Genomic DNA, 14,063 nt, shown 5'->3' with positions numbered 1-14,063 from the left:
ACTTCACAAAACTGACTCTGTAGTGGATCTGGCTTTTCCAAACCCAATTCTTCAAGCACCCTATTCTTGTCACAAGACACAGCCGTGTCATCCCGCAATACCCAGACCGGGTCTTCCAGCGGATCCTCACTAACATGTCAGCTAAAGGAACAAAATAATCACTGACAAACTGAATCCAACAGATCACTCGGGGAACCAAATGCTTTCTCAGAACACCTAGAGAACCTAGTTGCTCAGTGTCACTCAACATAACAAAGAACGTCTTCCATAAATTGACACATTAATCAACCTCATCCTGTGCAGATGGCACATGCCGTGAAAAAGTATTTGCCACCTTTCTGATTTTCTCTATTTTTTATACTGAATGTTAGATCTTCAACCAAAACCTAATATTAAAGGAAACCTAAGTTAAACATTTTTATTTAAATATAATAATAATGTATTAACAAAATTATGCAACACCCATTTCCCCTGTGTGAAAAAGTAATTGCCCCTTTACACTCAATAACTGGTTATGCCAACTTTAGCTGCAATGACTGCAACCAAATGCTTCCTGTAGTTGTTGATCAGTCTTTCACATCGCTGTGGAGGAATTATGGCCCACTCTTGCATGCAGAAATGCTTTAGGCCATTCCAAAACTTCAAATGTGTTGCTTTTTAGACATTTTCATGTAGACTTGATTGTGTGTTTTGGATCATTGTCTAGCTGCATGATTCCGCTGCACCATGCTTGACCGTTGGTTTGAGGTTCTTACTTTGGAATACAGTGTTTGGTTATCGCCAGCCATAATGGGATCCATGTCGTCCAAAAAGTTCACTCAAGTTTGTCAAAAAGCACCTTGATGATCATCAACTCTTGGAAGAACGTTCTATGGACAGATTATTTAAAATTATAACTTTTTGGATGACATGGGTCCCATTATGCCTGGCATAAACCAAGACACTGCATTCCCACAGTAAGAACCTCACACCAACAGACAAGCATGGTGGTGGTAGTGTGATGGTTTGGGGATGCTTTGCTGCCTCAGGACCTGGATAACTTCCCTTAATAGAAGGAACCAAGAATTATGCTCTGTATCATAGAATTCTTCAGGAGAATGTCAGGCCATTCGTCTATGAGCTGAAGCTGAAGCGCAGCTGGGTGATGTAGCAAGACAATGATCCAAAAAAAGCAACACATTTTAAGTTTTGGAATAGCCTAGTCAAAGTCCCGACCTAATCCCAATTGAAATGTTGTGGCAGGACCTGAAACGAGCAATTCATGCTTGAAAACCCACAAATGTCGGTGAGTTAGAGCAGTTCTGCATGGAAGAGTGGGCAAAAACTCCTCCACAGCCACATGAGACTGATCAACAACTACAGGAAGCATTTGGTTTGAGTCATCGCAGCTAAAGGTGGCATAGCCTGTTATTGAGTGTAAAGGGGCAATTACTTTTTCACACAGGGGCATTGGGTGTTGCATAACTTTGTTCATGAAATAAATGAAATAAGTATGTAATTGTTGTGTTATTTGTTCACTCAGGTTCCCTTTATCTAATATTATATTTTGGTTGAAGATCTGATAATTCAGTATAACAATAATGCAAAAGCAGAGAAAATTAGAAAGGGGACAAATACTTTTTCACACCACTGTATATCTCTGCCCAGAAGTTCTCACCTAGATACACACAAGAATAAACTTTCTCACTATGACAAACCATTACCTGGAAACCACTGTCTAGTTTGGCAAAGAATGTTTCCTCTATGTCTCCACATAAATCATCCTTCTCCCCATCTGGTTTGCCTCTTATGAACATGAGTAGCTTCACAAACTGGGGATACCTCAAAACTATCGAGAGACTCCGCCACCTGAGACAACTGACTTTTCACTCGGGTTATGCTGCGTTCATAACATCTCGCAAATTCGCAAATCCCAACATACGACTGGGAAAGATCCACTTGAATGCCCCTCCAACTGGTAATTACTAGTGGGAATCTCTCTATCTATCTATCTATCTATCTATCTATCTATCTATCTATCTATCTATCTATCTATCTATCTATCTATCTATCTATCTATCTATCTATCTATCTATCTATCTATCTATCTATCTATCTATCTATCTAAATACCTAACCTAATTCATAACACCTCCTACAAAAAAAAAAATACATATAAGGAAGTTGTTGTTCTTCATCATTTTCTTAAAACCTCAAATTGCAGGGCTTTTAGTTTTGTTTTATGTATTGTTGACACCGGTATCACCTATATCTCGTTCTTAGCTTCTCTGTTCGGCTCAGATTGAGTCCTGGAGAGGCCTTGGGCCGTTGGTTGAGTTTGGTTCTTTGTCATTGGGCATCTCATTTACCCCTGAATCATTTACAGACCTTCTGTCCTCCTTTGGGTCAATGTCCTTAACAGGTTGGTATTGACTGATATCATCACTATAGACTTCATGGAGGCTATTCAGGTCAACATCCTTCATGGGTTGGTAGTGACCGATCTCCTGACTGTAGTCTTCATGTAGGCTATTCAGGTCAGTATCCTTCATGGGGTGGTATTGACTGATCTCCTGGCTGTAGTCTTCATGGAGGATACTCAAGTCAACATCCTTCATGGGTTGGTATTGACTGATCTCCTGACTGTAGTTTTCATGGAGGCTATTCAGATTCACATCACTACTCATGCTGATATCGGAGTCATTAGAGAGCTCTTCAAAGAACTCTTCAAAGCTCTTCAAACCCAACACAGGCCCGCTCTTCGAAGGCCCGCCTGTGTTGCTGGAGCTTGGTTGTTGGAGCCTTGTCATGATTCCTGTTTCATTCACATTTTTCCTACATCTACCATCTACCGAAGACAGTAATTCCTTCGCCATCACATCAGAACATTTTTCCCTACAAAGTTTTTTTGTTTTTAGGTGCGTCTTCAAATCAGTATGGAATATAAATGTCTTTGGACACACCAGGCACTTGATGGGGCCATTGTTGTAGTGTTTTAACATGTGCCTTCGCATGTCGCATGCCTTCGAGGATATTTTCCCACACACATGGCACTTTCTAGAACAGTCTTTACTGTGTCCTTTCAGATCATGAGGTAGCTGGAAAGTGTCCCCACAGTAAGGACACTTGTACTCACCAGGGTTGGATTGGACAATGTCCTTAATGGCTTGGTTTTGACTGATCTCCTGACTGTTGTCTTCATGGAGGCTATTCAGGTTCACATCACTACTCATGCTGTTATCGGATTGCTGCAAATCATGTGAGAACTCTTCAATGCTATTTGAAGGCCCGCCTGTGTCGCTGGAGCTTGGTTGTTCACAACTTGCCATGACTCCTGTTTCATTAACATTTTTCTTACATCTATCATCTACTGAAGACAGTAATTCCTTCGCCATCACACCAGAACATTTCTCCCTACATAGTTTTTTTGTTTTCAGGTGCTTCTTCAAATCAGTATGGTATGCAAAAGTCGTTGGACACACCGGGCACTTGATGGGGCCATTGTAGTGTTTTAACATGTGCCTACGCATGCCGCATGCCGTCGAAGTTGTTTTCCCACACACATGGCACTCCTTGGAACAGTCTTTTTTGTGTCCTTTCAGATCACGTAGGAGCTGGAAAGTCTTCCGACAGTAAGGACAATTGTACTCACCGGGTTTGGATTGGTCAACGTCCTTAATAGGTTGGTATTTACTGATCTCCTGACTGTAGTCTTCATAGAGGCGATTCAGGTCAACATCCTTAATAGGTTGGTATTTACTGATCTCCTGACTGTAGTCTTCATAGAGGCGATTCAGGTCAACATCCTTAATGGGTTGGTATTGACTGATCTCCTGACTGTAGTCTTCATAGAGGCGATTCAGGTCAACATCCTTAATGGGTTGGTATTGACTGATCTCCTGACTGTAGTCTTCATCGAGGCTATTCAGGTCAACATCCTTCATGGGTTGGTATTGACTGATCTCCTGACTGTAGTCTTCATCGAGGCTATTCAGGTTCACGTCACTATTCATGCTGATATCGGAGTCATTAGAGAGCTCTTCAAAGAACTCTTCAAAGCTCTTCAAACCCAACACAGGCCCGCCCTTCGAAGGCCCACCTGTGTTGCTGGAACTTGGTTGATCGCAACTTGTAATGACTCCTGTTTCGTTGACATTTTTCCATTTTTTTCCATTTTTCCATCTACCATCTACTGAAGACAGTAATTCCTTTGCCATCACATCAGAACATTTCTCCCTACAAAGTTTTTTTGTTTTCAGGTGTGTTTTCAAATCGGTATGGAATATAAACGTCTTTGGACACACCGGGCACTTGATGGGGCCATTGTTGTCATGTTTTAACATGTGCCTTCGCATGTCACATGCCTTTGAGGATATTTTCCCACACACATGGCACTTTCTGGAACAGTCTTTTGTGTGTCTTTTCAGATCATCTGGGAGCTGGAAAGTGTCCCCACAGTAAGGACACTTGTACTCACCAGGGTTGGATTGGTCAACGTCCTTCATGGGTTGGTATTGACTGATCTCATCACTGAAGTCTTCATGGAGGCTACTTATGTCAACGTCCTTAATGGGTTGGTATTGACTGATCTTGTCACTGTGGTCTTCTTCAAGGCTATTAAGGTTCATATCACTACTCATGCTGTTATCGGATTGCTGCGAGTCATGAGAGAGCTCTTCAATTCTCTTCGAAGGCCCACCTGTGTTGCTGGAGCTTGGTTGTTGGATGTTTGTCATGACTGCTGTTTCATTGAACATTTTCCGACATCTACCATCTCCTGAAGACAGTATTTCTTTCATCATCACATCAGAACATTTCGCTCTACAACGTTTTTTCAGTTTCAGGTGCTTCTTCAAATCAGGATGGTATATAAAAGTCCTTGGACACACCGGGCACTTGTAGGGGCCATTGTTATTGTGTCTTAACATGTGCCTTCGCATGCCGCGTGCCGTTGAAGTTGTTTTCCCACACACATTGCACTTTCTGGAACAGTCTTTTGTGTGTCCTTTCAGATCACGTGGTAGCTGGAAAGTGTCCCCACAGTAAGGACACTTGTAATCCCCAGGGTTGGATTTGAGGTGGATCTTGGTTGTAATTACGTCATCAGAAAAAGTCTTCCTATAAGACCTTTTCAATCTTCGGGGCAATTTCAAATCAGCATTGTCCTTCACCATCACATCAGAACATTTCTCCCAACAATTTTTTTTTGTTTTCAGGTGCTTCTTCAAATCAGTCTGGTATATAAAAGTCTTTGGACACATCGGGCACTTGATGGGGCCATTGTTGTTGTGTTTTAACATGTGCCTTCGCATTTCCAATATTCGAGAACTTATTTTCCCACACACATAGCACTTTCTGGAACAGTCTTTTGTGTGTCCTTTCAGATCACGTGGTAGCTGGAAAGTGTCCCCACAGTAAGGACACTTGTAATCCCCAGGGTTGGATTTGAGGTGGAGCCTGGTTGTAATTACTTTATCAGAACATTTCTTCCCACAAGATCTTTTCAATCTCAGGTGCGATCTCAAATCACAATTTAATATAAAAGTCTTTGGACACACAGGGCACTTGTATGCGCCATTGTTGAAGTGAAGTAGAAGGTGTCTTTGCAAACTTACAATACGAGTAGTTACTTTCCCACACACATGGCACTTTATGGAGCCGTCTTTTGTTTGTCCTTTCAGATCCGATTTTTTGTCTCTTTTCAGATGAGCTTTTTTGACTCTATTCAGATGAGCTTTTTTGTCTCCTTTCAGATCAGGCTTTTTGTCTCTTTTCAGATCAGGGTTTTTTTTCAGATATTTTTTTTGCTGGACAGTTTCCCCACAGTAGTCATCCCCACTCTTCTTCTCCTCACAGCTACTCTTCTGGTGTTCCTCTAAGTCCTCACTGAATTCAAAGTCTTGCCCACACAGGGTGCATTGGTGTGACCTCTGCTCAATGTGAGATCGCATGTGTCTTGTCAAGCCCAGTGTTTCAGTGAAAGTCTTGCGACAGAAAGAGCATGCTTTGATTCGTTGACTTCTTTTGTGAGAGGTGTTGGATGGCTCAGGGGTTAGTGAGTCCTGAGGTACACTCTCTGAGACACCACCTAGTGTTGAAAAGAGAAAAGTGAGCAAGACATCCACATATTATCGACAAACTCAAAGTCAAGGTACTGCAGCCTAAAAGATAGAGTGAAAGTGTTCACTGAACTCAAAGGATGATACACATAAGCACTTGGTTATTCTGACAGCAGAATAGCATGGACGCTTAGGTCTCGTGTTGGATTCTGGGTGAAAATTTGAACATGGTTAAACTCAGAAGTATAGGTACATTAGTTACAAAAGAGACATGAGGGGTGCAGGGAACACGATTGCATGTGGCAGTACTAATAACGGGAGAAACCGTTGAAGGCTCATATACCTCAGCTCCCTGCTCAGCAATAATGATGCACTGTTTAGCGATAAGGAGACTCCACCCAAAGTGGGGTATGAATACTACCACGGGGTAGGCCATGTCTGTGTCTGAATTACAGCTGCTTCCCTTTGGGAAGAATTAAACTTGGTTAAGCTTCTCTAGTGTCCGTGAGTTATTTACTCTGAAAATTAGAACATAACACTAGTAACCAATTTCTCTGCATCTTTAAGGCTGTCATTTGTAGTTTGTTTATTCAGTAGTTTTGAATAAAGAGCTCATGTTCACTGTTCTACACGCTAAGGAACACTCCTTACCAGAATCACAGACAGTGGTCCTTTTAATGACAGTGGTCCAAAGTTTATTATCTGATGGTTCGGCATCTTCCCTGAGGACAGACAAATATAAAGTCAGTTATGATTTTCAATGGGTAAGTTCACTTCCAAGGTCCTAGCCACTACAATAGGGGCATTCAAATCTGGGCCTCGAGGTCTGCACCACTGCTGTTTTCCACCCTTCCCCCAATAACCTCTCAAATCAGGGACAGATTCAATCCTCTGTACACTAGGTGAGTGTATTCCTTGGTCAATTAATTTTCTACCTGGATTTGAATACCTCTGTTCCACAGCTGACACTCACTCAGTTTCAGGTGACCGCTCTCTCTTCACACCCTTTGCTTCGCTCTTCTCATTTTTGACACCACGTCCTCTTTTCTGTTTTCTCTTTCGGCCTCTTCTTTTCTGTCCGTTGGAACCCGTGGCCTCAGCCTGCAGTTTCCCGCTCTGTATAAAATATATATTATGGTCATAAAAATGCACACTGACTTAAAGCCTTGCCTTTTCATTTATTTTCTTGAATTAACTTAAATGTATCACACTTCTGCAAACTTGAAATCAAGGTGGATCAACATGTAGATAACACCAGATGGTATAGATGCTTTTATCCACAGTGACAAAATGATATTATAGTGTCATAAAAGTGGATAATTAATGATATATAGGGAGAAAATGGGGATAAAATATATAGTAGTTCAATTTTGACATATATATATATATATAATAAATAAATAAAAGGAATGCCTCTTAGCCCAGTCCAGAGGCAACCCCCAGAGTTTGTGTCCCAGGTGGGGACAGAACTCACTCTGTTACAATGGTGCCGTAACCCGGATCACAGACTACTGTAGCAGACTACTAGGGGTTGAGTGTAGTGGATGTGAAACTAGCAGGCTAGAACTAGTAGTCACCATGTGGTGAAATCATCCTCACCAAGATCTTAAGTGAACCGTTTCCCACTGTGTCACAAGCTCTGTCTGTCAGTACAGTTGACTTCAGTGCCAAGTGTTGTGTACATGTTGGTGGGATTAAACACACTCCGTTACAGCAACATGTTGGTGCTCAATTTGCCTTCCAATCAGGGCCCTAGATTCAAAAGCTTCTCAAAGAAGGAGTGCTGATCCAGGATCAGGTCTTATTTATTATGATCTGATCTGAGAGCAGCACTCCTATTCTGAGACACTTTGTGAATAGGGGCCCAGGTTAATACATGGCTACTAGCAGTAGGTGTTATATTTAGAGTTCTAGCTAATGTGATCTATCTATCTAATGCATTTTGTGTTTCCACTTCCTCAGGTGGTGAATTAGTACCAACAATTAGTACCAATTGAATTAGGCCTGAGCTATATATAAAATTAGTGTACATGAAGATGATGAATGCAAATTCATCTCTATTGAACAAAGAAATAGGAAAATTCTAAAGCCCTTTTTCCTCCCCAATTTCGTGATATCCAATTGGAAGTTACACTCTTGTCCCATCGCCGCAACTCCCGTACGGACTCGGGAGAGGCGAATGTTGAGAGCCGTGCGTTCTCTGAAACACGACCCTGCCAAGTCACACTGCTTCTTGACACACTGCTCGCTTAACCCGGAAGCCAGCCGCACCAATGTGTCAGAGGAAACACTGTACAACTGGCAACCGTGTCAGCGTGCATGAGCCCGGCCCGCCACAGGAGTAACGCTGGAGTGAGATGAGGACGAGGACATCCCGGGCCGGGCCAAACCTTCCCCTAACCTGGACAACTCTGGGCCAATTGTGAATCGCCTCATGGGTCTCCCGGTTCCGGACGGCTGCGACACTGCCCAGGATTGAACCCATATCTATAGTGACGCCTCAAGCTCTGCAGTGCCTAAAGCCCTATTTTGACAGTAAAATATAACACAAATAGCCTAATTGTCTACCCAAAATTCATGACAATCACTGGATTAGATTGGATATCAAAATATTTTGAATCATGCATTCCTGCTTGGACATGTTAGATGTAACAACTTATTTATTGAATAGCATCTCAGTAGTCTATTACACTTCTTGATAAAGCATTGTGAATGACTGACTTCATAAATGACATTTATTTTTATTCAAATAAGTTTGCTAATATGGAATAATTTATGCTAAAACCATCAAACTAGTAGTAGAAGTAGTTTAAAGAAAAAATAAATGGTTTTACATTTACATTTAAGTCATTTAGCAGACGCTCTTATCCAGAGCGACTTACAAATTGGAAAGTTCATACATATTCAACCTGGTCCCCCCGTGGGGAATGAACCCACAACCCTGGCGTTGCAAGCGCCATGCTCTACCAACTGAGCCACACGGGACCATTAAACTTATCGTTCTATTTATTGTTATCGCACCAATTCACGCAATTTACCGCATTATGGATTTTTTTCCATATCGCCCAGGTCTATGTGATAACCCTTTTTGGGGGTGCCACCAAATCACAGCTGGTGCCACCAACTGAAGAAGTTAGTGGCACCAGTGCCATCAGGAGAAAATGAGTCTAGAGCCCTCTATTTCCTTAAAACCTCAAATTGCAGGGCCTTTAGTATTGTCATATCTATTGTCGAAACCGGTATCACCTGTATCTTGTTCTTCACTTCTCCGCTCGTCTCTGGTTGAGAATCCTGGAGAGGCTTTGGGTCAGTCTGGGACACCTGCTTCCCTGTTAAGCCAATGGTTGAGTTTGGTTCTTTGTCATTGGGCATCTCATTTTCCAATGAATCATCCACAGACTTTTTGTCCTTCAATGGGTCAATGTCCTTCATGGGTTGGTATTGACTGATCTCCTGACTGTAGTTTTCATTGAGGCTATTCAGGTTCACATCACTACTCATGCTGTTATCGGATTGCTGAAAGTCATAAGAGAACTGTTCAAAGAACTCTTCAATATTCTTTGAAGGCCCACCTGTGTTGCTGGAGCTTGGTTGTTGGCAGCTTGTCATGACTCCTGTATCATTTTTCCCACATCTACCATCTACTGATGACAGTAATTCCTTCACCATGACATCAGAACATTTCTCCCTACATTGCTTATTTTTTTTCAGGTGCATCTTCAAATCAGTACGGGATATAAAAGTCCTTGGACACACCGGGCACTTGTAGGGGCCATTGTTGTTGTGTCTTAACATGTGCCTTCGCATGCCGCATGGCTTCAAAGTTGTTTTCCCACACACATGGCACTTTCTGGAACAGTCTTTTGTGTGTCCTTTCAGATCATGTGGTAGCTGGAAAGTGTCCCCACAGTAAGGACACTTGTACTCACCAGGGTTGGATTGGAGATGGACCTTGGTATTAATTACTTCATCAGAACATTTTTCCCTACAAGATCTTTTCAATCTCAGGTGCGATCTCAAATCAGCATTTGTTATAAAAGTCGTTGGACACACAGGGCATTTGTATGCGCCATTGTTGAAGTGAAGTAGAAGGTGTCTTCGCAAACCCAACATACGAGTAGTTACTTTCCCACACACATGGCACTTTATGGAGCCGTCTTTTGTGTGTCCTTTCAGATCAGATTTTCTGTCTGCTTTCAGATCAGGTTTTTTGTCTCTTTTCAGATGCGTTTTTAGCTGGACAGTTTCCCCACCATTGTCCTTACCAATGTCTTTTTTTATCTTCTCCTCACAGCTTCTCTTCCAGTGTTCCTCTAAGTCCTCACTGGAATCATAGTCTTGCCCACACAGGGTGCATTGGTGTGACCTCTGCTCAATGTGAGATCGCATGTGTCTTGTCAAGCCCAGTGTGTCAGTGAAAGTCTTGCCACAGAAAGAGCATGCCTTGACGCGCTGGCTTCTTTTGTGCGAGCTGTTGGATGGCTCAGGAGTTAACGAGTGCTGAAGTACAATCTCAGTTAGTAAGTCCTTAGGTACACTCTCTAAAGGTTTTTCTACGTTCTGCCCTTCGGCCATTTGACCACTGTGCTCCTGTAAGTGAAAGCTTTTGTGAGAGGTGTTGGATGGTTCCGGACTTAATGAGTCCTGAGGTACAATCTCAGAGACTTCTTCTCTCTTCTGCCCTTCAGCCATCTGACCACTGTGCTCATCGGAAGGAATTTTGTGAGAGGTGTTGGATGGCTCAGGAGTTAGTGAGTCCTGAGGTACCACCTCTGGGAGTTCTCTCTTCTGCCCTTCAGCCATCTGACCACTGTGCTCCTCAGAATGAATTTTGTGAGCGGTGTTGGATGGCTCAGGAGTTAGTAAGTCCTGAGGTATCATCTCTGAGGGTTCTTCCCTGTTCTGCCCTTTGGCCATCTGACCACTGTGCTCCTCTGAATTAATTTTGTGAGAGGTGTTGGATGGCTCAGGAGTTAGAAAATCCTGAGATACCATCTCTGGAAGTTCTTCTCTGTTCTGCCCGACGAACATATGACCACTGTGCTCCTCTGAATTAATTTTGTGAGAGGTGTTGTATGGCTCAGGAGTTGGTGAGTCCTGAGGAACAATCTCTGAGAGTTCTTCCCTGTTCTGCCATTTGGCCATCTGACCACTGTGCTCCTCTGAATTAATTTTGTGAAAGGTGTTGGATGGCTCAGGAGTTGGTGAGTCCTGAGGTACCATCTCTGGAAGTTCTTCTCTGTTCTGCCCGACGAACATATGACCACTGTGCTCCTCTGAATTAATTTTGTGAGAGGTGTTGGATGGCTCAGGAGTTGGTGAGTCCTGAGGTACCATCTCTGGAAGTTCTTCTCTGTTCTGCCCGACGAACATATGACCACTGTGCTCCTCTGAATTAATTTTGTGAGAGGTGTTGTATGGCTCAGGAGTTGTTGAGTCCTGAGGAACAATCTCTGAGAGTTCTTCCCTGTTCTGCCCTTTGGCCATCTGACCACTGTGCTCCTCTGAATTAATTTTGTGAGAGGTGTTGTATGGCTCAGGAGTTAGTAAGTCCTGAGGTACAATCTCTGAGAGTTCTTCCCTGTTCTGCCATTTGGCCATCTGACCACTGTGCTCCTCTGAATTAATTTTGTGAGAGGTGTTGGATGGCTCAGGAGTTGGTGAGTCCTGAGGTACCATCTCTGGAAGTTCTTCTCTGTTCTGCCCGACGAACATATGACCACTGTGCTCCTCTGAATTAATTTTGTGAGAGGTGTTGTATGGCTCAGGAGTTAGTAAGTCCTGAGGTACAATCTCTGAGAGTTCTTCCCTGTTCTGCCATTTGGCCATCTGACCACTGTGCTCCTCTGAATTAATTTTGTGAGAGGTGTTGGATGGCTCAGGAGTTGGTGAGTCCTGAGGTACCATCTCTGGAAGTTCTTCTCTGTTCTGCCCGACGAACATATGACCACTGTGCTCCTCTGAATTAATTTTGTGAGAGGTGTTGTATGGCTCAGGAGTTGGTGAGTCCTGAGGAACAATCTCTGAGACTTCTTCTCTGTTCTGCCCTTTGGCCATCTGACCACTGTGCTCCTCTGAATTAATTTTGTGAGCGGTGCTGGATAGCTCAGGAGTTAGTGAGTCCTGAGGTACAATCTCTGAGACTTCTTCTCTGTTCTGCCCTTCGGCCATATGACCACTGTGCTCCTTTGTGTGAAAGGTCTGTATGGGCTGTTCCTCCTCCCTCTTATGAGATGATGGGAAATGAGAAGGATGGTCTCCACCTAGTGTTGAAAAGAGAGAAGTGAGCAAGACATCCACATAGACATTAACACATAGACAGGTAAGACAGATCCGGTGCTTGATAAAAACAGACTAGACCACATTTGAACAAATCTCAATACAGTGCAGTGAAGAGATATGGAACTTTCTTCAAATAAAGAACGAGGTACTGCAGCCTAATAGATGCAGGGAAAGTGTTTACTGCAGAATATCTTGACCCTTTTGGTCTAGTAACCACGTTCTTCTGCATCTTTAAGGCTGTCATTTCTAATTTCTTATTCTTTATTCAGGAGTTTTGCATATCTAAGGAGCTTGACGTTCGCTGCTCTACACTCACTAAGGAACTTTTCTTACCAGATTCATCGACAGGGGTCTTTTCATTGAGAGTGACCCCTGTATTAACACTGGTCCAAAGTTCATTATCTGATGGTTCAGCTTCTTCCCTGAGAAGAGACCAAAATGAAAGTCAGTTTTCAAATGGGTAAGTTCACTGCCAAGGTCCTAGCCACTACTAGTAACCGCTACTACTTCAAATCTGGACTGAGGTCTGCACCACTGATGGTTATAAACTTTTCTCCAATACCCCTCGAATCAGGGACTGATTCAGTCCTCTGTACACTAGGTGAGTGTATTCTCTGAACAATCAATGATATTAATAAATACATTTACAACCTGGGAGAAAAGAAAACCAGCAGCACTGCAGACCTTGAGGCCTGGATTTGAATACCTCTGTTCCACAGTGGACACTCACTCAGTTTCAGGTGACCGCTCTCTTTTCACACTCTCATTTTTGACACCACATCGTCTTCTCCATTTTTTCTTTCTGCCCCTTGTTTTTTTCCCTTGAGAACCTGTTGCTTCAGCCTGCAATTTCCCTCTCCTTATAACCAGTTTTAGCGAGGGCTTGGGTAATGGCACATCGCTTATGTCAAGCGTGTGTGCTCCAATCTTCTCAATCTTTAATCTTGTGATACCAGGTCCTATTTTCTCTCCTTTTTTTCTACCTCTTTTTTTCTGGACTTGGGAACTCGTCGGATCATCCAGCAGTACCCCTCTCTTTAGGGTCAGTGTTAGCGGGGACTTGGGTAGCGGCATATCGCTTATGTCAAGTGTGTGCGTTTCAATCTTCTCATTTGTAATACCACGACCTCTTCTCCGTTTTTTCTTTCTGTCAATTCCTTTCGGTCCTGGGCGTCTTGTCTCAGCCTGCAGTCTCCCTCTCCTTAGAATCAGTGTTAGCAAGGACTTGGGTAACGGCATATCGCTAATGTCAAGCCTGTTCAACCGCAGTACGGGTTGACGGCGCAGACAGGAAGCAGTCAAGCGGCTGGTTTTCAGCCCGCTGCGAGTCTGAGGGCAGAGAACAGCTTTATCTCTCCTGGTTTCTTTTATCATCTCTTTGTTGATTGTCTTGCGTTTAACGGTTATCTCAGTGGCGTCCTCTATAGTCTTGACCTCGACCTCCACAGAAGCAGAACAGGCTGGTGGCTTTACAGTCCAGACCTTACGATCTGCCATTCTGCAGTCCAAGCTCATCTCTGGTTCATCAGATGGGAAAGGGCTTTGATATCCCTTTATGGTGGGATAGGACTGTCTCTCTGGGCCTGCTTGGCAAGAGGCAATTTCTTCCTTCACAGAGGAAGGGAAAGACAGTGAAGAGAGGATGTAGTCACCACCAGTGGACCTTAGAGCTAGAAAAGGAGAGACCGTCACAGGTTAACATCGGGAATAACTTAACTACATTTCCAGCATTTCCTAAGTTCTA

General features: G+C 43.2%; 1 protein-coding gene across 1 annotated transcript; it reads right to left on the bottom strand.

Moving 5' to 3' along the window:
- Positions 1 to 3,065: 3,065 nt before the first annotated feature.
- On the bottom strand, positions 3,066 to 13,828 carry LOC120055389 (nestin-like). The gene is made up of 9 exons (XM_039003253.1): positions 13,050 to 13,828; positions 12,653 to 12,741; positions 10,691 to 12,300; positions 9,284 to 9,553; positions 7,011 to 7,153; positions 6,689 to 6,759; positions 5,609 to 6,066; positions 3,631 to 4,039; positions 3,066 to 3,076 (listed from the first exon to the last, which is right to left on the bottom strand). Exons 1-9 carry the CDS (start codon positions 13,814 to 13,816, stop codon positions 3,066 to 3,068), a joined length of 3,828 nt encoding a protein of 1,275 aa, XP_038859181.1. The 5' UTR covers positions 13,817 to 13,828.
- Between the last annotated feature and the right edge of the window lie 235 nt (positions 13,829 to 14,063).

The sequence above is a fragment of the Salvelinus namaycush genome, chromosome 11, assembly GCF_016432855.1.
Source record: "Salvelinus namaycush isolate Seneca chromosome 11, SaNama_1.0, whole genome shotgun sequence".
In the NCBI taxonomy this organism is placed as follows: Eukaryota; Metazoa; Chordata; class Actinopteri; order Salmoniformes; family Salmonidae; genus Salvelinus; species Salvelinus namaycush.
The sequence above is the reverse complement of the archived record's forward strand: the minus strand, read 5'-3'. Positions and strand labels throughout refer to the sequence as shown.

What these genes read in the sequence shown, in the direction of transcription:
- LOC120055389 (XM_039003253.1), bottom strand. Translation starts at nt 13,816, where the DNA reads ATGGCAGATCGTAAGGTCTGGACTGTAAAGCCACCAGCCTGTTCTGCT. An exon ending in GAGCGGTCACCTGAAACTGA is followed by an intron (nt 6,760 to 7,010) that starts GTGAGTGTCAGC and finishes GTCTGTCCTCAG; the next exon opens with GGAAGATGCCGAACCATCAG. An exon ending in AGTGCCATGTGTGTGGGAAA is followed by an intron (nt 4,040 to 5,608) that starts GTAACTACTCGT and finishes TTGGGTTTGAAG; the next exon opens with AGCTTTGAAGAGTTCTTTGA.